The 24672-nt window shown below is 41.0% G+C and overlaps 2 protein-coding genes across 4 annotated transcripts in view; one reads left to right on the plus strand and one right to left on the minus strand.

Annotated features, from left to right (window-relative positions):
* SLC2A12 (solute carrier family 2 member 12) overlaps positions 1–2703 on the plus strand; it is a 29877-nt gene extending 27174 nt beyond the window's left edge. The window contains exons 4-5 of one of the 2 annotated variants that reach the window (XM_082048883.1): positions 355–487; positions 2546–2703. In XM_082048883.1, coding sequence (XP_081905009.1) covers positions 355–487; positions 2546–2642 — 230 coding nt within the window. In that variant the 3' untranslated portion in view covers positions 2643–2703. The remainder of the gene's footprint in view (positions 1–354; positions 488–2545) is intronic. The other variant, XM_082048884.1, reaches the window with a different exon arrangement.
* A 6080-nt stretch (positions 2704–8783) lies between these two features.
* Positions 8784–23125, minus strand: TBPL1 (TATA-box binding protein like 1). 2 transcript variants are annotated; one of them, XM_082049842.1, is made up of 7 exons: positions 22906–23125; positions 16423–16609; positions 15722–15804; positions 14786–14849; positions 13125–13228; positions 12929–13023; positions 8784–10047 (listed from the first exon to the last, which is right to left on the minus strand). In XM_082049842.1, exons 2-7 carry the CDS (start codon positions 16555–16557, stop codon positions 9977–9979), a joined length of 552 nt encoding a protein of 183 aa, XP_081905968.1. In that variant the 5' UTR covers positions 16558–16609; positions 22906–23125; the 3' UTR covers positions 8784–9976. The 2 variants fall into 2 exon arrangements, with proteins under 2 accessions (XP_081905968.1, XP_081905969.1); XM_082049843.1 differs by lacking the exon at positions 22906–23125 and adding an exon at positions 22131–22282.
* Positions 23126–24672: the final 1547 nt, after the last annotated feature.

Here is a 24672-nt window from a genome sequence, read left to right on the forward strand (position 1 = left end):
AGCCAGACACGGTGGAGATTCGAGGCACTTGTAAGCCAAGTTGCCTTCGCACAAATCAGGAATAATGGCTGCTCACTGTTACCATCCAAAGTGACCGCAAACAAAATAAATCAATAGGTTTATGCTAAGCAGGTCAATATGGGTTCTTCCACTTTCTTTCATAAGGACTACTAGAAAAAGCAAAACCACTCTTCTTTTTGCATATTATATCCAGGCACAAATAAGTGAGCCAAGAATAACAGCCTAACTTCTTTCTAACTTCTCCCGTGCATTTGGGGCTGTATCCTGTAAAAATATGGCAATGGAAAAATTTTTGTGAAATTTGAAATTTAAAAATGTTTTCTTCCTTTGTAGAGCTCATTGGCTTGGCCTGGGTGTGTTTCATTTACACAATAATGAGCCTAGCATCCCTGGCTTTTGTTATTGTGTTTATACCAGAGACAAAAGGATGCTCTTTGGAGCAAATATCCATGGAACTAGCTAAACAGTAAGTACTGAGCCTGTGACTGCATCGCCCGCGTGCCAGAGCGACAAATCCTTTCAATGCTGCATTCTAAAACAAAAAAGGAAAAAGGAAACTTCTTTTTTTCTTTCTTTCTTTTTTTTTTTTTTTCCCTGGAAAAATCAGATTCTCTCAACGCTTGATCTTGCACGTGTTGATCTTTTGTTGGTGCGGAAGGACTGGCCTAAAAGTGGTGGTGTTTCCAGCATCCTTGTGAGGAACAGGAGAGGACGAGAAGAAACATCCTCAAATTGTGCCAGGGGAGGTTTAGATTGGATATTAGGAAAAAAATAATTCATGGAAAGGGTTGTCAGGCATTGAAACAGGCTGCCCAGGGAAGTGGTGGAGTCACCATCCCTGGAGGGGTTTGAAAGGCATGTAGATGAGGTTCTTGGGTACATGGTTTAGAGGTGGACTTGACAGTACTAGGTTAATGGTTGGAGTTGATGATCATAAAGGTCTTTTCCAATCAAAACAATTCTATGATTCTATGAATGCCTGCAGCCAGGCCTGGCTCCACAGCATGTTTGCTGACTGGCATTCCTGGAGAGGAGGTGGGCTGTGTTCTCACATTTAGGGCTGTTTGTCTTGGTCTGCATGCAGAAAAAGGAAAGGAGTGAGACCCTATCGCAAATACCTCAAGTCTCCATGTGAGTTATGATAGCTCTTCTAGATGGGCATTTTTTGTGCATTTACTGAGCCTTGTGGCTCTGTAGACTCCATGAGCTCATACTCAAAAAAGGTTTTCCCAGCATGAGTTTTGTGTTCCCATCTCACCACATAAAAAGGGTAGAAGAGCAATGAGAGAGTGTTGGTGATGTGAATGTCATGTGTCTTCTCCTTTAATATGAACCATTCCAACTGTTTTTGTGTCTTTTGACAGTCTTTTCTCACCCCTCAGAAGCAGAGTGGCCCTTGAAATGACATAAGTTCAACAAAAGTAGCACATCAGTTTGGAGAACAGAATTAAACAGTCTGCTGATACACATGCTGTGTACTCGCGATCTCCAAATGCAAGTGTCATTGACCATAAATTAACTGACAATTTTTATAATACTATCAGTTTGCTACTGTCCCCATTCTTTTCAGGAGTTTTTGGCCATAGTAGAGGTAAAAAACCTAAACATCCCTGTTTTTTAAAATCCAGCACTCTCCTGATCTGTTCAAAGATTAAAAAAAATCACTTGATTTTTTCGGACTCAGAAGTTACCAGCATAATCAATAAAAGGATAAAGAAACTATAGTGAAAACAGTATAGTGGACATTTTTTTTTTTGCAGGGCTGATGGCTTTGGGCGAGAGTCAGGCATCACCACAGCTGGTGGCATGTTGCTACAAGGGAGGTAGCATCCCCCAGTTAATCTGCATGCCCAGGCTTGCCAGGACAATGCAGACTCCTTCGCCCTCTCCCAGCTGCCAGCCTGCCACCAGGACAAATGACACCCAGAGAAAAAGGCTTGAGGGCACAGGTAGAATTATTCAAACTGAAAATAAGACATACTTTTTCACATTGGAAGTGACCAAGGCGTGAACAGCCTAGTGCGATGTGTCACCCTGCGGTTGGGTTTTTTAGGTTACCAGAGAATACTTTTTCTTTCTAATGGGTAACGCCGCGACTCAGCCAGGCTTGAAGGAGGTTGTTTATGGCCTAATTAAGAGCAATTATCGCAGTGCAGAAAGCCCGGAGCTGATGGCGCTGCCGGAGCCGGCGGGCTCGCGCTCGTCGCGGTCACTGGCGTCTCTCGTCCAGCCTGCGCTGCGCCCCCGGGCGCCCCCTCCTCCCTCCTCTTGAAAGAACCACACAAACCCCCGGCACCTGGAGCCGGTTCGGGGACGATCGTGCGGCGGGGCCGCCCCCGCGCGGGCAGGCGGGGAAGCGCCGGGGCCGCCGGAGCATCCCCGGGGGTTCGGGGTTCGGCTGCCGGGGGGCGGGGGCTGCACAGCCGTGCCCTCAGCGGCAGCCTATGGAGCACGGGGAGCATTCTGCCAGCGGCATTCAATGGCAAACCTTCGTGGGTTTTTTGGTTTTGTTTTTCTTCTCCAGGAAATACGTGAAGAGCCCCTTGTGCTGGATGAGCCAGCACAGAGAGAAACTGGTGCCAGTGGAACTTGCCAAGAGAGAGAAAGAGCAGCTCTACTAGACCTGGTGCAATCAAAGCAGCTTTCACCAAAACACTGATTTTTTTTAACAAACAAACAAACTTCAGCGATGCTCACACTCTGATGCAACACATGGTATCTTTATTATACACAAGATATTCTCTTTCATTTCTTTGTAGAGCTTCTTTCAGTGGCAGTTTGCAGTCAACATTAAAGATTGTTGAGGTTTGTAGCTTACTGGAAACCTTGGCTCCGTGTGTTTCAAATCACCATTCCTCACCTTCCCTGAGGTTGCTCACCTCTTACATACAGTAGGTGAATGGAAATTGGAGTATTGTGCACAATTCTAGTTAGCCATATTCAACAAGTTCAGTCTGGAAGAAGTGCAAAGAACACCTGGGTTCCAAGGAGAAGGAAGAGTCTCACAGGAGGAACCCACCCAAGACAGGTCTGTTTAGCCTAGCCAAAAAGGGGCTGAAAAGTGTTAACAACTTACTGTCAGTATGTTAGGGAAGACAACACTATGGAGCAAAAATGGACAACTGGAGTGCAAAGGATGATGTTAGTGCAGAACAACTGGGTATGAACTGTTTACAAATTACTTTAGGCTTCAGCTTAACAAGACTTGAAAAAGGATCTTGTTCATCAGAACTTCACCATTTACATCACAGAGCATGCTCAGCTTATAAGAGGAAGTTTACACACAATTTCCTAGCAGGGCCAGTGGCCTGCTACTCAGAAAACACAATAAAATTGTTAAACAGGGGGACATTTGCATAACCAATTACTGTAGACTAAGGATGGCCTTACAGAAGAGGAGATAGGATTTCTTTGGCTTCCCAGTACCAGGAAATTTGGAAGCTGGAGGTACCAGAGTTGATGCCAAAATAATTTTATTTTGCAACACAGGGCACACTAGACTTTGACTTTTGGGTTCAGAAAGCAAGAATTGTGTGGTACAGGGCAGCGCAAAGGGAGTTCAGAAACTGTAATCACTGTGAATTATAAGTTATGTCAAATTCTTGGTTGTTGCTTAGCAAGTGTATCCTGAAGTACTCAACAAGCCTCTACAAAGGGCTGTCTATATAGCTCCCATAAAAGAACAAAGGTCATTTTTTCTTAGAAGGTTAACAGATTTTGTTAGAATGATCAGTAGGTACATATGTATTAACAAGTAAATAAATGGTTCTTTGCTTAAAGAAAAACGTATGCTTTAAGAGCATGTTGGCTGTCTCAGCAGCCACACATCGGCATCTCTTCCAGCATTTAATTGAGGAAGCAAGACTGACACTGTCAGCTGGCACGGAGATACTACTTTGAACTAAGCACATGATACCACTTCATTTGCTGTCTCATAGCACTAAAACCACCTGACTGTGTCCTGCACAGAAGGAAGAGTAACTTACTGATCTAGGTAAAGTTTTACTTCTGAACAGAATGGATCAGTTCTGATCAGATTCTCACAGGGTCACTCTTCTAGATAATGACATTGCAAATTTATAGGAACATGTCTATTCAGACAGTCACCACATGTTCAAAACCTGAAGAGAAACTATAGAGGCTAAGGACATGATTTGCTGGAAATTTAGCTACCTCAGAATGTGAACCTACTGACCAAGTCTGTACCACAACTTTCCTGCATTGTAAGCTTTAAGGGAACCAATGTCAAAACCCTGTTGGACTTCTGGTACAAAGGTCAGGTAAGCAGTTATCACAGTGCAGGATTCTTAACTATGCAGATCCCATGTCATCTAAAACAAGTGAAACTCTGAATCACTGGACCACTGGCTAGCTGGTCATTTTAGGGCTGCCTTATTTTTCCTGTCCTGATCCTACAGCCAGCAATCCTTACAATAACCTCATGGGTACCACAAGAGGAGGCTGTTTTCAGGGATCCTTATGACAGTAGGCGTAAGGCTCTGCAAGATGCAGTTTTTATCATAGACAATGTACCAAAGATTAAGCAAAATCTTCTCATAAGGGTCCACGTGAGCCCTTTTGACATAGTCTATGAGCAACAAGAGACAGAGCACACCCAGAGCACATGTACAGACAGTGGGGCTGTGCACCTGAGATGCAGGTGACTCAGACCAAAGGCCGCATCAGAACCAGTAAGCTCTAAAGCCTTTTGCTCTTACTCCCTACAGGGAATCAGCAGTTTCCCATCCCAAGTTAAAATTCCACACTGGATCTCAGGTGCTTCCACCTTTTTCACAGACATGGAAAACTTTAATTTCTATGACTCTGAATTTTCCAATAAAAACTGAAACCTGCTTAGAATTCCATTTGAGACCTACAGTTCCAATATCAATCCCGAGAGGCTAGGAGAAGAGAATCCTTTTCCCCTGCATGAGAGAACCCATAGCACTGAGTCTCCTTGCGCTTCCCTGACCTCAGCAGTAAGTTTACTCTGTGCTGCAGCAGCAGGAATCGGCAAAGGTAAGAGTATTCCTGTAACTTTTACAAATAAGCAGAAAAAGGATGCAAAATGCATTAGAGCTCAGCCACATGAAAGTTTCGTAGCAAAGTGAAACAGGGAAAGCTGGAGAGCATGCTTGGAGAAGTGGGAAAGAAACCATGGATGAGGAGAGCACCCAAATGCAAGGAGGGATGAAGTCAGAGATTGACTCTGTCAGCAGGGAAAGGGGGCGGCTGAAGTTTTTAAGAGTAGATGTTTCATGCATAGAAAGCTGAATATTTTACCTTGAATTTTCACGCTTGGATGTGTGAGGAATTCAAGAAGCAGAACATGGCCAAAACCTAAAAGATCTGGTGGATTATTTTTTTTTTCAGTTCAGTATCTGATCTTTGCACTTTCAGGATTAGTTCACATTGCGATACACAGCATGAATTTAGTTGCTTTTTTTGTTTGTTCTGTTTTGTTTTGTTTTTTACCATAATAGGCTCAAGCAAAGAATAGTTTTGAAAAATACCTGTGCTTTTTTTGCTACAGAAAACAACACATTCTATCACTGAAATGGAAAGAACAATAAAATATGGGATACGTGGTCAGTGCCATGTGTTGCCTAATGAGCATGTGTCAAGCCTGGAAGCCTAGCAAGCATTTGTTGAAGAAAAGCAAAAGATCTAGAACTTCTCAACTGCCAGCAAAGGGCTGCAGGCTGGACCTACTATAAAGTGGGGTTTTTTGGAAAAAAAAAAAAAAAGCTTTTTCAAAAGTGACATTTTCTTTTCTTTTTATAAAACCTATGCATTTCACTGTCAGTTCTGAGCACTTGTAAAATGATATTGTCAAAAAACAGGGCCTGAACCCACCGTTTTCTGGGTTTCTGCACATTAGCACCTTCCTCAGTTTTTTAGCATTGATGGCTACTGAAACCCCTCCACCTGCTTCATGTTCAGGCTGGAGGACAGTTATGCATCCTACTAAATCAACTTCAGAAAAAAAAATATTAGGGTGACTCAGGTTGTCTTCCAAATATGCTGTTAGTTTCTCCACATCATTCTCATACTAACAAGTGCCTCAGATTAAATCAAGTAATATAATGCATTTTTAGTAAGATTATATTGCAGGAAATTAATCCACCTCCTGATCTGTGACTTTACCAGGTAGTAGATTGCCTACACTTCCAATAGCATCCCCATTTGCTCTGGTTGGTAGTTCTCTGACAGTTTTCTCGCTATAGCAGGCCTTTGCACATGCAATCCAAGGCTATACTTAAAATGTCTATTACATCACATTTAGTGAAAGGGGCATCTGCAAAATCTTCCTCAGTGTTGCAGCTTACTGAACCTCTGCTGTAATAAATTGCATGAGCGTTCTCACAAAAATCAGAAAAAAAACATCTCTCCACCTCATGGATTTTGGCTTCCTAGTGACTTCTTCTAAACTTTTCCCATGCACACCTATTTAGTGCAGAAACAAATAAGTAAAAATACCATTTTTCTGAAAAAGGCAGAGTTCGAACACTGAGTTAATTGCAGAGACCCTAATAGCTTCAGGTACCTCCAAAACGTGATGATGCTGTAGTCAAGGGCTTTTAAAACAAATCCAGCTATAGTCTTAATTATAGTCCTACAGACTTAGCACTGTATAGCCCTATAAATGTAGCCCTATTTGGACTGGTCTTTTGTGACAAAGCCTGCGCATCTGATGAGACAGAACTGGTAGTCACCATGTAATTGACTATGAAAATTCAAGATTACAAAGGGACACATCTTACAAATCACATCCTTGGATTTCTGCAGCAGTCCACAAATATTCTGTCCCAGATCTAAAATTATTCAGTATCTTCACTAATTGACTGGATTACAGAACAGCATATGCTTCTTAAATTTGCAGGCAATACTAAACTGGGAGAGTCTGGGTTGGAATTCAGAGCTTCAAAAATCCATGAGAAGGGACTGAAAAAAGCAGGATACAATTCTGAAAGCGTAAGTGCAATTTTCTCTGATAACACCAATTACAAGTCAGAGAATGATAAAATGGAGCTAGAAACTGCAGGAAAAGATCTAGTGGCTATGACAACTCAGAAGCTAGCAATGAGTCAGTTACCATTCTACTGAAAAAAAAGCAGCCTTTAGTAGGGTCTATAAATAGAACCAACCCTTTTCTCTAAGGAATACGAAATAAACTTTTCATGGTGCTGCGAGTGCCGCAGCAGAGCGCTGTGCAGTTTTGCATGGGATCCACCTGGAAAATCCAGCGACAGATGAACAGTGCTCTAGAAAACATGGTCATTGAGGAAAAGCTGATTGATTGACAGGTAAGCTTAATTTAAAGCACCACTCCTCACGCTGAAGGCAAAAGCCAGCATGCTGGGCACACTGTCTGGCCTGGGATCCACATGGTGACTGCAGGACTGGATAGCAAGAGCCTGGGTGGATGCAGCACATCATGGCCAAGGAAACAAAGACTTAACTTGTGAGCATGGGGAAGGGTATGCACAGATGCAGAAATCAGCAGCAGCAAGGCTTACTCCACACTGAGGTGGGCACCTACTGATTTACAGCAGTGATAGGAAATAAAGACATAACCCTGAGTTTAAGCACACGCTGCCAACTGCCCTCCAACATCAGAGGTTTTAAAGACTATTTGTCACAAAGTTTGAGGCTCCCTTGCAGCTAGAGGGACAGGTGGGCACATATTTCAAGGGATCTTTTATTTGCTATTATTCTCTTTCTCAATACTACCCTGCAAGTTTAATAGTGTGCTTTTGGGTTCCCTTATGGATTGTTATGACAGCCTCAAACCTCCAACATGGATCTATGCAGCACTTCAAAAGAAAGAGTTCCCATTTTAATACACTACAGCTTATTATTACCTTTCATTTTTAATCTAACAAGCAGATTTCATACCATGTGACAGTGCTAACCTAAAAGCAAAACAGTCCTCTTCCTCTGTAGATAAAATTAGGAGACACAGATACTCGATAAAAGGCTCGGAATTTCACTGGTAGCACTCAAGTGCTATAATTTGATCCAAGAGAAGAAAAGGCAAGCCTGATCTAAGACAGCTCCTGTAGTTACACTGGCCAAATCCTCATCCATCAGTTTAGGACCACACTTCATTCCTGGAAAACCCATTACAATTTTGTTCACTGTTTTAATAGCTTCTGCTTTTTGTTTTTTTAAATTGTAATGATAACACACTAGTGCTCTCTAATGGTGATGTGACCATTGCTCTCCAAGATCTTTAACAAAATCCTCATTAGTGTCAGGAGTGCTCAGATCCACGTTATCTTCTATGCAAACTGGAAAGCTTGCAAACAGCAAGCAGCCCTGGCCCTGCTCTTCATCATGGGTTCTGCAGCAGTTGAACTCAACTTAGTAATTTAATGGTTACAAGTCCTCTCCTACTTACACTTAAAGGGCTTTTACGAATATGTAGCTTGAGGCCTGTGGCAAATGGTTGCTTCTTTCTTTTTGTTCAGAAGGATTTGGATGGGTGTTTCACATACTGTTCCTTCCTTTCCATAATTTCTGCATGAAGTCACTACAGACAGCCCCAACTTGTACACCATCCCATGAGACAGATTAAAATAGATAATGCTAGGTATTTGCTTCTTCAGGGTGTTCTTCCATCGTTCTTCCACAGCTGTGACTTTGGTACAGTCACAGCTCATGGTTTACTCGTTTTAGCACCCACCAAGACTGTATATTACCTGCAGTACACAATAGCAGTGTTACATTTCAGTGAGATAGGGAAAAAAAGACGTACATATATTTATACATATTTATTGTATCTTTTTAAAAGTAGCATTTGCAGTTACTTTTAAGCATTCACCTCTCTTCTGCTTCAAATGTGCACTTACTGAGAGAAACATCTACTGGCTTCCAAGTCCAAGATTAATACCAATAATAATACATGCCAGAATCAAGCTTCTTTGCTTGTTGGCAGCTCCTGTCATGAAAATATTATACAGTGAGAAGAGGGTAGAAAAGGTCTGTGTTAATCATTCATCAATATGCTAGGGCTGGATTAGCGTGACCACACCATCTTCTCAAGTTGAAGGTCATCACATCATCACATCACTTTTCTCAAAAACGAAACTCATATAGTAACTTTCTTCCTTTTGCATCCAGTAGGTGGGCAAGGCAGTTGGTTTTTCTATAGTAGCTTCTTTAGTTGATAAGATTTCCTCATCATCTATAGGAAAACACTTGCTGTAGACCTTTGCATTTAGAAATGTCTTCTCTTCATGTAACAGCAAATAAATACTTGAAATCTGGCATGTAGTTAAGAGAACTTGGAACAAACCAAATTTCATCCTCAGATAAACATACGTAACTACTATAGATTTCAATCTAACCCACACACAAAGTTTTACACATACTACAAATAGAAACAGAAGGTATCAGCAAAAAACTATTCTTACATTGTTTCAAATTAATTTGCAACTATACAATTTTAACTGTATTAGAAAAAGGGAAAGGAATATAACAGAACAGGTATGAAGAGAAATATTTTCCAAATTTTTATTTGTGCACATTCATCAGGTGAAAAAGATAACTTTTACATCTTCTTTGGTGCCCAATATTCAGCATACAAAAATGTAAAAGACTATTCACAAATAAAACACAAGCTCAAACTAAAAAAAAAAATGTTCTAAAGGTAGTGCACATCGTGACAGCTTTGCTTATGAATACACAGAAATTACTGCAAAAATAAATAGAATGTCTTTTTAAAAGCAGCAATTTCATATCTTGTAAACTTCCGTTTTTACAATACAGCACTGTTAAGAGTAAAATCCAAAAGAACTGGAGTTTATACTGTGGCCATGAGCAAGTAAAAGAGTCTGTATTCCTCTGCTATGGTTGGTCCAGTTTTTCTTTTTGCTTTTAGTCCAATGTGCAGCAGTCTTTAAAGGTGCTTGGTTAGGGAACCTAACCATGAAGTGGTGAATTATAAAATTTATTTCCTGCTTTCAAACACGAATGGGTAAATCTGTTCCACGGCACTGGCAACAGCCTTTACGTTTGGCCCTGAGACATATTAAAAAAAAAAAAAAAAAAAAGCAGAAGGAAAAGAAAAACCACAGAATCAGAAATTAAAACAATAGTGTATTTAAAATAACCTTATTATTTTTAGCTACCACAACTTTATACTGTAGGCAAAAATTAATTCCTCCCCCTTTTCTCCCAACTTAAGAAGGTGTTCCTCTGATCACTTTTACCTATAAGAAAAGACTCCAGTGTGACATCTGTTAGACGTTCTACACTGGTCAATGGCCAGACTACAAATAAATAATACTGTCATTTAATTTCATAACAACTTGTGTGCTTTCCCACTTACTGGCTTAAATAGTCAGCCCAGAAGAGGCAGCAGAGGGAAAAGAAATATTTTTACTTATGCTAATCTTCTAGGAATCTGTGTTACTCAAAGCCCAGCCACTTTTATCCTTTCTTTTAAAAACCTACCAACACAAACTACTGCTAAATTTAACACAAGTATATTTCAAGCAAGAATATTTTATATTTAAAAATTACAGACTTTCTAATCTGGATTTTGCAAATAGCTCCACCGTTGACCTCAAGACAAAACCTGCAAACTAGGGAAGGGTTATTGTCTCAGGATGAAACACCTGCAGGTTATCTAACCTGATCTATGAGCATTTGGGGAAAGAAAAGGAAGAATGCACTAGTGATGCTTTTTAATGGTACTAGATCATTTTAAGCAATGAATAATTAAAATTGAAAATAAGTGAGCAATAACATGCCAGAAGAAATTAATCCTGGATAGAAGTTTGGTGATGCAGATAAACGAAAACAGCAATTTCTCACAAGCTTTAATGCCAATGAACTCTTTTTTTTTTTTTCTTTAGCTCACTTCAGACTTCTAAAGTTTCTTCCAAGCACAGAGAACTGTTCAAAATGCTTCCCAAAAATCTTAACTAACTAACTTAAGGTATAAATTCCTTAAGCAGTTCGGGAAGTATTGTTTTTAATTTACATGCTCAGTTGGAAAAAAAATAGAACGGAAACTGATTCTTCCTGTATTTTCAAACTTGTCGAGTAAAGCACTCACCCAAAACAAGTCTGGTGAAACACACCTGCCTTTTGGGTAGATACTGCACCTTCCTTAAATTTGCCTGCTACTGTAGAAATGCAAGTTCTAGAGAAGGTCTTCAGAAAGCAAGAGTATGAGTGGGCAAATAATTATTGTAGAAAAAAATGCTATTCCCTGTAGGGTTCAAGAGACGGAAAGACTGGATCATCACTGCAGGGAGTATAAGAGAAGGAAACAAAACACACCGCCAAAACAACCCCCTCATCACTCATTTTGGAGGAAGAAAAAAAAAACCAATACTTCTTCCTATCACATTATCAGTTCTTTTTATTTTCTCAGTGTAACTCTAAATCTTTTTATACTTGTCCCATTAAAAAAAAAATTTAAAAAAACACCACCTTTTTTTCCCTAACATTTCTAATTCCGTATCTCAAATAAAATTATCTGAATTAGTGGCATGACAAGTACTAGTACTACAGAAACATGAATGGTCTAAAGGAACCTCATCTGAATGCACTTGAGAGGGAGTAGAGTAAGGATGAAAAGTAATTTAAAACATTTTTAGAACAAGAAGTATAAGACTGTGGGACCTTTTTTTCTTCTCCTAGAAGAAAGGCCTAGGCAAAACAGAAGCCTTCAAAACCAGAGGTCTGACATATTTCAAACTCAGTGTAACAAGTAAACCAGAAGGAAGTAAAACATTGATGTTTACCATATTTCCCTTCACATTTGAAAGGACTATTCTGAAAATATGAAAGTGATTTTGTCCCATATATGGAGTAATAAGAACCTTATAGAAAGGCTAAATCACATTAGGAGGCTGAGAAGATACGCTGAGAACCTTTTATTACTGCAGTGATACTCAAGCTTCTTAGTTATTTTAAGCTTAGTTTCTAGTTTTGGCTAGACCAGTTGCTCTGTTTAGAACATATACTGCAATCTTGAAATACTTTTTAGCCCTATATTTTCACATTACCAAATTTGATGGAGTTCATCTTCTTTAAAAAGCACTTCTTCTGATATCTTTTGAGAAACGTACCTCATAAAGCCTAGGTATTTGTTAAGGAATTAAGATGTGAAAATAAAAATCCCTACCCAACTTCTGATACCAGCAGCTGAGCTCTAACAACTGCAAGACAGAATTCCCACTAAAGTGATATAAAGGGATGTTTTTTTTCTTCTATGCCATTTTAACAGGTATTCTGTAAAAAAAACTGACTTCTTTTATCTGGAAACCTGTGGTGGACACCTCACAAGCAAACATAACAACAAATAGAAAATGAAAATTAGGAAAGACCCAGGACAACCATGTCTCTGATCACATGGGGATCACTGCTGCCTGTGATTCAGGGGGTGGTTTTCCCTTCAGTTGAGCTTTAACAGAAGACAGGACAAGTCTGAAGAACTGCAAATATTGGTCACCTTCAGTTATTACAAAATACTATGCTATCTTATGTTACCACAAATCTCCAGTTTGGAAACGTATTTATGAAAGTGATGTCAATGCTACATGCAGTGTAATTGACAGCACTAAGAAGATGAAGAAAAAAAAAAGGAAGGAAATTTAAATCTTTAAATAACCAATAAATACATGCATTCTCAAGTCCTATCTCACCTTTGTTTTTCTAAAAAACAGACTACCTACATTCAATCAAAGTAATTTTTGAGCAAACCAATAATAACACTTTCTCTACAACTCTTCTGGCATTTTCACTCAAAAACAAACTAGGTGTTAGCACTGGAAAACTAAATCCCTCCAACTTTTGACTGTTTTCAACATTCTCCTTTCCTAAACCTACTGGTCCTAAAGTTAAATATTCCCAACAAGTTAAATATTTATTTTTGACATCAAAATACCTGTAACTGTGATACTGCCGGTGGAAAAAATCTGTAAGGTAGCTCTGAGAGTTTTTATTCTGTAACACACGGCAGGATGAAGTTCTGGTTCATAACTAGAAAACAAAATAAAAGGTAAAAAAATACAGACCTAGAACTGAAAAATAAAAGCTTAAGAAACATACCAAGACTGTAATTCTTTAAAATCCTATCATACCTCGCATGAGGTCTGTTATTCTTCGTAAATTCTGGCAATCTGATCTCAAAGGGCATGTTGCACACTGCTAAAACATTCACAACTTTAAAATCTGTGAAAATTACCTTTTCAAAAGAGAGGAGAAAAAGACATTAGAAATTCAGTGTACAGCAGGTTGCAAAACAGTTAGAAAAAGTAAAACCTGGTGATTGATGCATTTCTAATAGGAAACTAAACAGTACTTAATGGACTCAAATCAGTTACTTCATCCTTCTATGGCACAGTAACTGTTGAACTACATACTTCACAGTTATATTTTGTGGGTTTAGTACAGTTTGAGACAAAGAAACAACTCATATTGCTGTACTGAACACCTCTAAATTGAAAATAAACTAAGTTAAATAGCTGATTGAACATCAAAATAAGCAGAGAAAAAGCTTAAATTTCATTGTTTTGAGAATCTTACACAACTTAAAAATGTCTTTAATGCCTTGTTGCTATAAACCATTTTTATTAAAGCTAAGAATAAGAAAAAAGGTGCAAATTGTTTTGTTTCAGATCTCCAGTGGCCAGTACAGCAGGCTGTTTTTCTACTGTTACTTTCTGAAACCCAGCTCAAACTACAGGCTTGCAGTTATTCTTCACCACTGCCATTTTAGATGACAATAAAATATCCAACAGACAGTGACCATTCCTCAGTCAAAACTTTTTAGATGTATACTACCAGGTGAAGCAACTTAGAAACTTATAAAAGGTCAACTATCAATTTAATCTTCAATATACTCAGCTTAAACTGCTCACTTAATTGTAAAACCTTTTGCAGTGTTTACCTCACTGATTTAATGTTTCACTCCAACTTTAGGAGGCTGGGTCTAATGCATTCATTCCTGACAGTATAAGAGTGTCAGGAATGGTCTGATGCAGCATTACTAGGATGGGCTGTCACTGCTGCCTTCATGTATTACAATCAAAGGGACCCTCCCCTTGTCAGAGGACGGACAGTCACTGTGTCTATTTAACTGCCTGTCTATAAACTGAAACTGTGGGTAAACAACACAACTGACTACCAGGAAGTTTTAGAATACTAAAACATGTCGCTTTAAGTCATTCAAGTTGCCATTTTTTGACCTTTACTATAAAATGCAAGTGGTGTTTTTGACTGGTAATATTAAACCAGACCCAGAAAAAAAAGAGGGGTTCCATGTCCTAAGTATTTTAATTGGTCTGGTGTTACAACCTGACAGCGCAGAGGCACTTTTTTCCCCTCACTTAAAGAGGATCAAATTTGCCTTTAACAAGATGCTATTCCATGAGAAATGATGGAAAATTATGTTCAAATGACTTTAGGTTTATATTCTTCAGCAGTTCTTCCAAATAAATCTTTCAAGATATTGTAAATTCTATCCAAGAAACATCTGTGGATGGTTCATTTATTAAACAAATTTTGTTGTTCATTAGCCAGTGAAGAAGTACTACTCTAAGCTGCCAAACGAAACTCAAATCCACAAAATAAACCAGCTTCTCTTTAACCAGCATCTGGAAAATGTATGCTGACACAAAAGGGGCATATGAGTGAAAACATGCTTACTGCTAAATTGTTACGCTCCCTCATTTTGTTTCTTTGTAACAAATGGACTACCAGCATTTCTTGAGTCATACAAGTCCTTTTTCATTAGAATTACCTGAAAACCTAGTTTCTGTAGACTACGAGCTAATCGTCTGGCACCAAATTTAGCTTCTTCTTCACTATAAAGAAGAAAGAAAAGAATCTAGCATTAACAGAAATAAGAGTATATATTTGCGTGCACACATACCACAATAGCTACTCAGACTGGAAAATGAACTGTTAAATCATGTAACATGAACCACGATCACATGGACAGCCTTCATTTTATCCTACTGTACATGTTACATTTTAACTATCTAGATATTCAAATGAAGTTCTTTATGCACTGTTTGAAGAATATCTTAGCACTAGGCTCCAGCTGAAGTTGGAGACTTATGTTGATCATACATGATGCTAAATACTCTTACAATCACGGGTAGTCTGGAGTTAACATCTTCCATTTTCAGACAGAGATCATATACAGAAAATATGCAAATTTACTACTGTACTTTATCCTTACTCCACAATGCAGACGTATCTTAAAGGAATTCAGCTGTTAAGAGTTTAGTGAGTTTCAGATGTATCTGAACAGAGTTTGCTTTTGCTTCTTTCCCATCCCTCAACACTGTATAGCTTGATTACATTCAGGTGGGGGAAACAGTAAGAGATATCCCTCAAAAAAGGTCATCCCTACCCAAGCTTCAAGTTCTGGCTAAAACGAGAATTCTTAAAGAGTTCTCAAATGAAATCTCTAGGATTTTCTTCATAGAGTAGTTTTCCCTGCTGTTCTCCCAGAAGGCTGAACTGATGTTCCTTGAGATTTCAGCTCAGTCTGACGCAGACTCTTCACATAGAAAACTTCCTCCCAAATACACAGCTTGGCAAGGATCTGCGTGTGATCCAGTGTGGGTGAACCTTAACAGTGGCAAGTGTTGCCTCTTCCCATCTTCTTCATTTATATTTTAAAATATACAAGAGTTCACAGCTAGAGAAAGAATCTTCATGAACTCACCTTGTGGCTCCCGTGCAAATAACTTTTCCTGAGGACCAAATTGTGGCCGTAATCCTAGGTTTCCTAAGCTTCATTAATACTTTCTAAAAAGAAAAATAAAAGTGCAAGTACTGGAAATTAGTTGTAGCTTAATTTCATACTGAAAAAAAATAAATTATTAGACAAATCAACTGTTACACTAACAATTCCTTTAGTTTTGATAGCCTTGAACTGTTCCTTCATTTCTTTAAGTAGTTAAGAAAATTCAGCTCCTGAGAAGAGTAAAATAAATGTGGAATGTCTTAGCCAGTGATGTGATGTAGTGCTCACAAAACAAATTAAATGAAGGTATTTTTCTCTGAATAAAAAGCTGAAAGCTGTGAGAACTGTGCTATTTTTTTCTTATTACAGTGACTTCCACATTGCTGACTATCAGTAGATATTTTCTTGATCAAACCATCACTGTTATTACCATGAGGTATAAGAGGCCTCATCACATACCTTGTACTCAACATTCACCCCTCTAGCTGCAGTCTTCTAAGCCAATATTTACCCCCACCCCTTACTGTACTTTTAGTGTACGACAGACTAAATGCCTATCAAGACAGAAATACAACTTTTTTTTTTCCCTCTATCCACCATACACAGATATCAGACAGAAGAATGTTTAGCTTAAGGAATACTAGTTAAAACAGATAACTGAGGTATGTTGAATCTCTTACCCCAACATCACGCTTGTATATCACGTTTGCTCCCTCTAATGCAATCTTCCTCAAGTTTAAATGACATCTTGTTCTAAAAACACACACTACATTTGTGATTAAAATGTCCAATGCAACATCACTGTCCGCATCCATTGGGGTGATTTACAACTCAGTTCTCCCACCAGCTCACCATGAAGATCACATCCTGAGAAAGGAAAATGATAAAATTAAACACACCAGTTGAAAATTACCTATTAATGCCATTGAATACATCCGTCCTTTAAATGAGACAGGAAGTGACTACACTCTGACTCAGTTAACTCTGTGTGGAGAGGGGGGTGTCTGCATCCAGTATGCTAGAAGAATAGGAGGTTACTTGTTTGAAGCCATGTTGCCAGACTTAACAGAAATAATATGTATATACATATATAATATTTAAACTTGCCAGTTAAATATGTTACAACTCTTACCAACTATATTCAGACACAGTACAGATTACTAAAACTTTTTCCATAGCTCCAGTGGATAATCTTTCCTCAGTTCATTCGAGGATGTCATTAGACACCTCAGGAAAATGCACTTCTCTGACTGCTGAAATGTATAATTCTGAACAGCTTGACATCTGTGTTGGAATAATGAGCCTGCTGAACAACTCTGAACTAACAAGGGTTACACAAACTGCAGCCTGTAGACAGCCTCCTACCACAGCTCTCCTGTCTTCATCCAGCACTCTTGGCCTATCCCTCCCAATATAATAGCATAATGTGAACTACACAAAATATCCTGGTGGCACCAACAGCCTGGGCTGAGCCACAGTGGCCTCTCACCCCACAGGAACTGCACAGAATGAACATATCGTACATGCAGACCAAAATCCAGTGTTTCTGAGGAAACACATGAGTAACTGTGAAGGCACAGGACACCCGCCCAGTGCAGGCACAGCAAACCTAGCGCAGCCAGGAATCGCTCAGGCAGCCCGTGCTCGCTGAAGGTGACGCTCCCAACACACTCCTCAACCGGGGAGGAAGATCGCCAGACAGGGAGTTGGGCGCCCAGCCCCAGACTGCCTGACATCTCTAAGTACACCAAAGCCAAGACAGCAGACATCCCTGATAAATCTCAGGTGAAGTATTGGGGGAACAGAGAGGAGAAAAGAGCAAGAACATCGGTATACAGTGAAAAGGACTTATATCAAAACACTAGTTCAGTAAGGCATTTTTCTTTGTAGAACAACATAAAAACCTTAGTTTTACTCCAAGAGAAGTAGCTTAAGTAGAGTATAACCTAAGACATAGAGACAATATTGTCTTGATACATTAATCTAAAATTTTAGTAGTATTTCATCCAAAATGAACAAAACAGAAGGCAAATTGCAAAACTGAAGAAAAATAGTCAGATATATTAAATGCTGTACATCGTCAGTGCCATGGAAGAAGCAGGAGACTATGCATCAAGAACAACAACATACATAACACACTGTAATGCATGTATATAACTTTATATGTTTTGGTGTTATGTTCCATATCAGAAATCTTCAAGATACAAAATTAATGTTATTATCAGTATTTTCATCTGATTACACCTTCCTAAACATCATGCCATAGTCTCTAACTGGGAACTTACTCAAGGTGTATCTTTGCCTAAAACTCACTGACAATACAGAAGTAATAAACTACAAGGTAAATCTGCATAATGTACTCAAATGCTGTGATGGTTGCTGCTTTTAATGTGGAGCTTGTTCCCAGTTGAAATAATTATTCTGCAACTGTTGGCTTTTCCAATATAGGGGAATGCAAGATGGGTGATAACACAGAAAGAGAGATGGAAGAAACAGCAAGAGAAAACCAGAAAAACCAAAGGCTATGTATGGGGGCAGGGGGGGGAAGAAAGCAAAGAAGAGAACAAACTAACTAATTAGTATTCCCAGATCCTTTTTCTATTTCTTTTTCCCCTGAACTAAAAATTATATGAAATCTCAAAGTCAGAAATGACTTATCCCATCTGGTTTTGATGGGCTACTACAGACTGGGTTAGCAATTTATGGCACCAGACCCAAAGATAGCACATGTGCAAATTTTGAACAGCACACAGGCAGGGCCAGCAGAGCAAGGAGCTAGAACCCTTGGCATCTTCAGAGAGGTATCTGTTTTCCACCCTGGCTCTGTTAATTCCTGGCTCTCTTCAAGTTTACTTGCTGGAACCCAATAATGCTCGACGTATAAGAAAACAAGATATGCCCAATCAGCAGCATCTCCCAATTATCAGCAAGTTTCTACTGGCATCCTCAATCCCTACATTCTGAAAGAATAACACCACCATGCGTAACACCCTTGAAAGGTTGCTAACCTCCAAGCAGACCACAACACTGAACAATAATGTCCCCATAAAACTCTGATGGCTTGTCTTAAACAGATCCAGGGAGAAAAGACACATGCTTATTCAGGACAAAGGAGAAAGTGTTTGAAAGAGAGGAAAATTACCATTTTAAAGGAAAAGCTCTATTATTAAAGAGGATCTACAGGAAAAAAAGAACATTAATATGCTGTGGAGCTGTCAGTAAGGATGTTTTGAGCAATTATGATGTACCGTGGTTAGGAGTACAATCTACTTGCATAGATTTTAATGGCAGAAAAATTACACAACATTACAGTAATGTGCCCCCATTTTCCTTAGCCATGTTCTGGAAGTTCAAGACAACAGATATTTAGGGACGAGCTTTTTCATTTCGGCTGCAGCTAACATTCTGTAACATTCTAGACTATGTTTTGCAACATTGAGTTAAAAAGAGACATAATTTGTTATAGAAGCAGGGTCTGAATACAGCGTAAAAATATTGAAAACTGCCTTTGTTCTACTTTAATGTTACTTGATCTAACAGAAGCACTACTCATTGTTAAACTTTTCACTCAAATACTGAACATTTCAAATATTAATTACTAAGTTTCTCTCATTTGTACTGATAAAACTCTTTATTGGCTACTAAATACTACCTGTGTTCTTTGAGAACCCGAATCTACATGTCAACAATTTTGAATACACCCACTCCCATTTAGTTTACAAATACAATGTTAACCCCTTCCAAGGCATGGCTTAGAAATACCAGGCTTGGACACCTCAGTCCAAGCAGTGAGGGAGCATAACCTATTACAACCTCTGCCTTAAGTAAGTGTTCATTTTAATGTCTTACACTATACTGACAACAAAGAAGAAAATGTAGAGAAAAGAAGTCCTGCTACCTTTCTTTGGGAAGTCTCAAATCAGAATTCATAGGAACCATGAGAACAGAAGAAAGCTAAATGTTTATAAAGCAGGTGGGGAGGGAAGGTTGTTATTTATACATATCTCCAGTAGCAGGACTAGCCGGAACACAGGAGTCCTAAACAACATCCTGATACTCCTCTTTCCCAGCTTTCTCTTGTCTTCTGTGCTACTGATACACCCTGCTGTATCCCTGCTGCATAGCCCTGACCCCTTATGCTGTTTCCCAAAACCTGAATTTCTGCATTTTTGTCTCCTATCTGCAAAATGGGGAAAATAATACTCCCATGCTTTTACAAAAGACATTTTAGATCAAGCAACAACCTTGTGTATACGCCTGTTACTATTCCATATTTACGCAGTTACACTCGCAGAACAGAGGGACTTAGTAGAAACCAAACATCTGGTTCTTTATAGTTTTGGATTTCCAAATACCTAAGTCAATTTTATTGAGTCAGCTTAGGTTTTGCTGACAAATTTTGCCCAAAGTTTCTCTCACCTGAACCTTAGAATTTTGGCAGTTCAAATCTCAGTTGTAAAATTACATTTTGCTAGTTAATTTAATAGTAGGGTAAAATTGAGAATAAAATCATTTATTTTCTATATGTGCAAAACTTCTTTCAAATTGTATACTTCATTCAGCTTTCTCCAGCAAAAGAAACTAGCCAACTTTGATTTCAAGTTATCTTCTACCAGCAAAACACAATCTACCCTGACAGAAGAAGAGAAGCTTAAATACATCTCTGTATCAAAATTTCCTTAATAAGAGTTAGTTCTTTATTTTTTTTAACGAAGATTTCAGGGACACCTCTGGAATATTAACCTAAGAAGGGGAAAAAAAAAAAGAAAAAGAAAAAAGAGAAAAAAAGGTAAAGATAGGTAAAACATGATAATGAATGTAAAAATAAGAACAAAACCAAAGGTTAACTCAAGGATATTTGACACTGTAAAGTAATGTATTCTACACTGAAACTAAAGAAACTTCCCAGAATAAGAAATACTTCAGAGGAAGGAATGAGACTCAAGTTCTTAAACAACGCATTACCCGTACATCCCCAGTTAGGACTACAGCCATACTATTTTAGATACTATATAAACATACATGAAGACACACACACTGCACTGAAATCTTACAACCCAAAAAAAGCCAGTGCTCTTTGTCTTCAAAAAGTTCCAAAACAACCACACCATCATCATCAAAGAGAGGAAAAGCACTTGGGTTGGGGTGTATAAACAAAGTATTATTTTAAGCTTTTGGCTACCTTTGATCTGAGAAACTCATAGCTATAAAGGTAGATGGGGGATATCTAACAATGGTTACGGTAATGTCAGAACAGTTTAATAAACACCTTTTTCACCAGCAGTGCAAGTATAAGCAACTTCTACTGGTTATTTTTAACCTTGCTCCAAAGCAATTCACCAACTGACTGACTCCAAAGAGTTACAACAGCCCAGCTGAAGGGATAGGCAGCCATCACTGCACCAGTAGGCATTCATCAGACCATTGTTTGAAAACCATTTCTGAAGAAGTTAACAGGAATATCCATATGAGGTTTCCATACGAGAATAGAGAGACAGTTGCATCCTTCCGCTGAAGATGCATTTTTTAACATTTGTGTTCAGCCCCTCAGGAAACAGCTCCATATGAAATGCTGGAGGTGACAGACATCTGAAGTCTGCTTGAATTCTTAGATACAACACAGTCCCGGTGGTAGGTGGATGACTCCCCAGAACTGAGAGCAACATAGCTACTACTGTCTGTATAAAAAAAAATCCTCTGACCCAAACAACTTTCTTAGTTATAGTCACAGATATAGAGGTGTGCTTTTATTTTCTGTTGTCTTCAGGGGCAAGCTGAATTGTCCCTAAAGCAAAAGGCCATGCTGAAGCTATTATTTCACCTTTCAAGCTTTGCACAGTCATGACTATTACTGAAACAAATATATTTTGGAGAAGGAGAAAATTTCCAAATATGCATAAAGACAGTGTCAAAGCAGGGATTTCTCCAATTAGATCAATGAACAGAATTATAGTATCAGCTATACCATAAGCAAGTAGGATACAAATGCCCAATCCTGCTGTGAAATCTCTTGGATAAACCTACTGCATCCCCATGGAACTGGGGTCTTTCAACACAATTCCAGATGGAGAAATAAAGCTAGACAGCTTACAGAATAAGACCAAGAGATATATCTTTACATAAGTAACAACAGCCCATTTTCCTCAAATCTTTCTCATCAAAAAGATCCATTCACATTCAAAGTGAGAACCACTTGCATCCAATTTTGTGCCACCTTTCCGTTATAAGATCCAGCAATAGTTGAACGCCAGGCACTAAGAACAATCCTTTAGGTCTTTATGGTATGTGGAAAATTGTCATAAGTATGGTAAAAATCTGAACCAACAGGTTAGGTGGCCATTCCAACTTGATAAAACATCGTAAGGAAAATAAAATGTTTTGCTGTTACCAAATATTTTAACACGGGTGAGCCTCTCATCCTCTTCCCAGTCAAACGTTTACCATTTGCGTGTCTCGCCTGAGCAAACAGCAGCACTCCTCCTACCCACACCGCCGGGAACCTCACTTAAAGCCCTACACGTACCTGCGTTACAACACTCAGGTTATCAAACCATATTTTTATTTTTTTCTTCCCCCCGCCCCGTTTCAGCCCCAGCCGAAAACTTCTCGAGCCAGCACAGCGCAAACAAAGCGCGGGCAGGAGGCGGCCCGGCCACGCCGGTCTCCGCCGCCCGGCAGCGCGGGGCTGTGCCTGCGCCTCGGTACCGAGCCCGGGGCCGCCGCGGTTACAAAGCCCCCGGCACCGGGCACGTTGTTTTGGGGACGCGGGGGCAGCCGGTGTGTCCTGGGGAAGCCTCGCCGGTTACCAGGGAACGGACCGTTTCTCCCGGAGGCTGCTCTGCCCCACGCCCGTCCCCGAAACGGCGGCCCCAGCCACGCACCAACCGCCCTCCCCAGCCCACCCGGCCCAAGGGGGAACGGCACCGCGGCGGGGGGGAAGCCGGCAGGGCCGCGGCGAGGAGCGGCGGAGGCCCCGCGCCGCCTCTCCCACCTCAGCGGGAGGGGAAGGGGCAGCGCGTGGGAGTGCCAGGCGGGGGCCCAGCGGGCAGCAGGGCCGCGTCCCCGCGGGCAGGGGCTGCAGGTCCCGCCGGGCCGCGGCTCCCCGAGGCAGCGGCGGGGAGGAGGAGAAGGAGCGTGGCCCGTCGGCGGGCGGCAGACGTTACCGTGCGGGCGGAGGATCGGTTGGGCGGCGGTGTGGCCGGGGGGAGCGCGGTGCCGTTGCTAGGCGCCCCGCCGCTGGCGCCCGGCGGCGTTCCGGCTCCTGGGCCCACTCCCCGCGACAATAAACATCCCCCAGCGCCGCGGGCATAGACGCGGCGCTGGCTAGAGCGGCCGACGGAAGTCACGGCTACGGGAGGGGAGGAAGGGGGGCCGCGCTAGCAGCGCACTTCCGCTTTCGTCTGCCGCCCCCCCGAGGCGCGGCGGCCGGAGGCGGCGGCACCGCCCGGGGCGGAGAAGGAAAGGCGGGTGGCTCCGGGCTGCCCCGCAGCGGCTTCAGCGGGCACTGACCGCGGCGGGTCTGGCTTCCCGGCGCTGTGGCCCGCTAGCGGCTTCACCTCAGCCCCGCCCAGGCGGCCCGTCGTGAAAGGCCCTGAGTGGCCGCGTTCATTCCGAGCTCCCCGGGAGCTGCCGCGGCCTCGCAGCGGGCGGAGGCGGTTTCTGGTGAATTTTTCCTGTGTGTGCAGCAGGAGGCCCGGGTGAGGGCCGCCCTGGAAGTCCCAGCCCGATTGCCTGTGGGCAGTAGGCCCGCGGTAGCGGGCTTCTGGGTGACTGGAGAGGTCTGGAGCCCAACCACATGGTGCGGGGTGGCACCTTCAGCAAACCAGCAGGAGCCCTGGTGTAGTTCGCAAGTCTGATGGTGTGAATGCTCACAGCACCTACCTGGGGTTTCTGCCAGGCTACTTGCCCTCAGACTTGATACACACACTTGGATCGCTGACCTGGCTACTCAACACAGGCCAAAACGAAGCTGTCAGCAGTGCTCTTGGCACTACCCAGCAATCATGTCTGGCAGCAACAAATGCTGCCACTACTGCTATTCTGTGCATGCATGTTGTGCTGCAGCAGGATTCTGACCACTGTCTCTTGTCTCGCAAATGCTTTCTAAAGATTTTTTTTCCTGAAATCCACATTGTTTGGTATTGAGGGATAGTCCACAGCGGTACACTCTGGTCCTAACCCTTCGTGTGGGAACAAACTACTGACCCCAAGTGAAACAAAGATCCAAGCAGGTGACTGAGAAGCCTCTAATATTCCAAAATCCCCCAAAGACTGTATGGCCCTCAGCAATTTTTTTTGTGGTTTTAATGTTAAAAGGACTAAAGGAAGACTGCAGCTTTGCACTCTTCCAACATGCAGCTTGTTTCATCTTTGCAAAGTGGGCACATGGCATGTACTTTGAGGAGAGATGGAAGGGGACGTGAGGACATAGCAGGGGTATCTGGCATGGCAGTGGTTCTCTCTGTGGCAGTGGTTCTCATGGCAGTGGTTCTCTCAGTCCACCAAATTCGGCACTGTTCCACCTATGCTGTCTGTAGGGAGCAGAGACTGTGATGAACTGCCTTTCAGCTATACTTAAGTTTTCTTTTGGAAGAGCTGTTTGTTGTGCTTCACTTGGAGACACAGGAACAAATGAGTGTGGCAGAGCAGCCAGTTAAGGACCCAGCACCCAGACTGAAGAACGAAATCAAGTTTTAAGATTGACTTGAGGTTTATAAAGACACATCAGTCTTTGTATTAAAAGTATATGTATGTGTATTTATATGTGTGTAGTGCAGAGTATTCACTGTATGAACAATTTCCTGAAACTGAGGCTCTTTAATTATGTACTTCCTGCATCCAAAGTGATAGCAAAATAGCTTTAACTAGGATAGAGAGAACAATATGGAATTTGAGTTCTTCAGAGCTGGGAGGTTTTCTTCTGCTAGATT

The sequence above is a fragment of the Streptopelia decaocto genome (assembly GCF_964273445.1).
Source record: "Streptopelia decaocto genome assembly, chromosome: 3".
NCBI classification, from domain to species: Eukaryota; Metazoa; Chordata; class Aves; order Columbiformes; family Columbidae; genus Streptopelia; species Streptopelia decaocto.

What these genes read in the sequence shown, in the direction of transcription:
- TBPL1 (XM_082049842.1), bottom strand. Translation starts at nt 16,557, where the DNA reads ATGGATGCGGACAGTGATGTTGCATTGGACATTTTAATCACAAATGTA. An exon ending in AATAACAGACCTCATGCGAG is followed by an intron (nt 13,024 to 13,124) that starts GTATGATAGGAT and finishes TTTGTTTTCTAG; the next exon opens with TTATGAACCAGAACTTCATC. An exon ending in CGGCAGTATCACAGTTACAG is followed by an intron (nt 10,048 to 12,928) that starts GTATTTTGATGT and finishes AATATGTCTCAG; the next exon opens with GGCCAAACGTAAAGGCTGTT.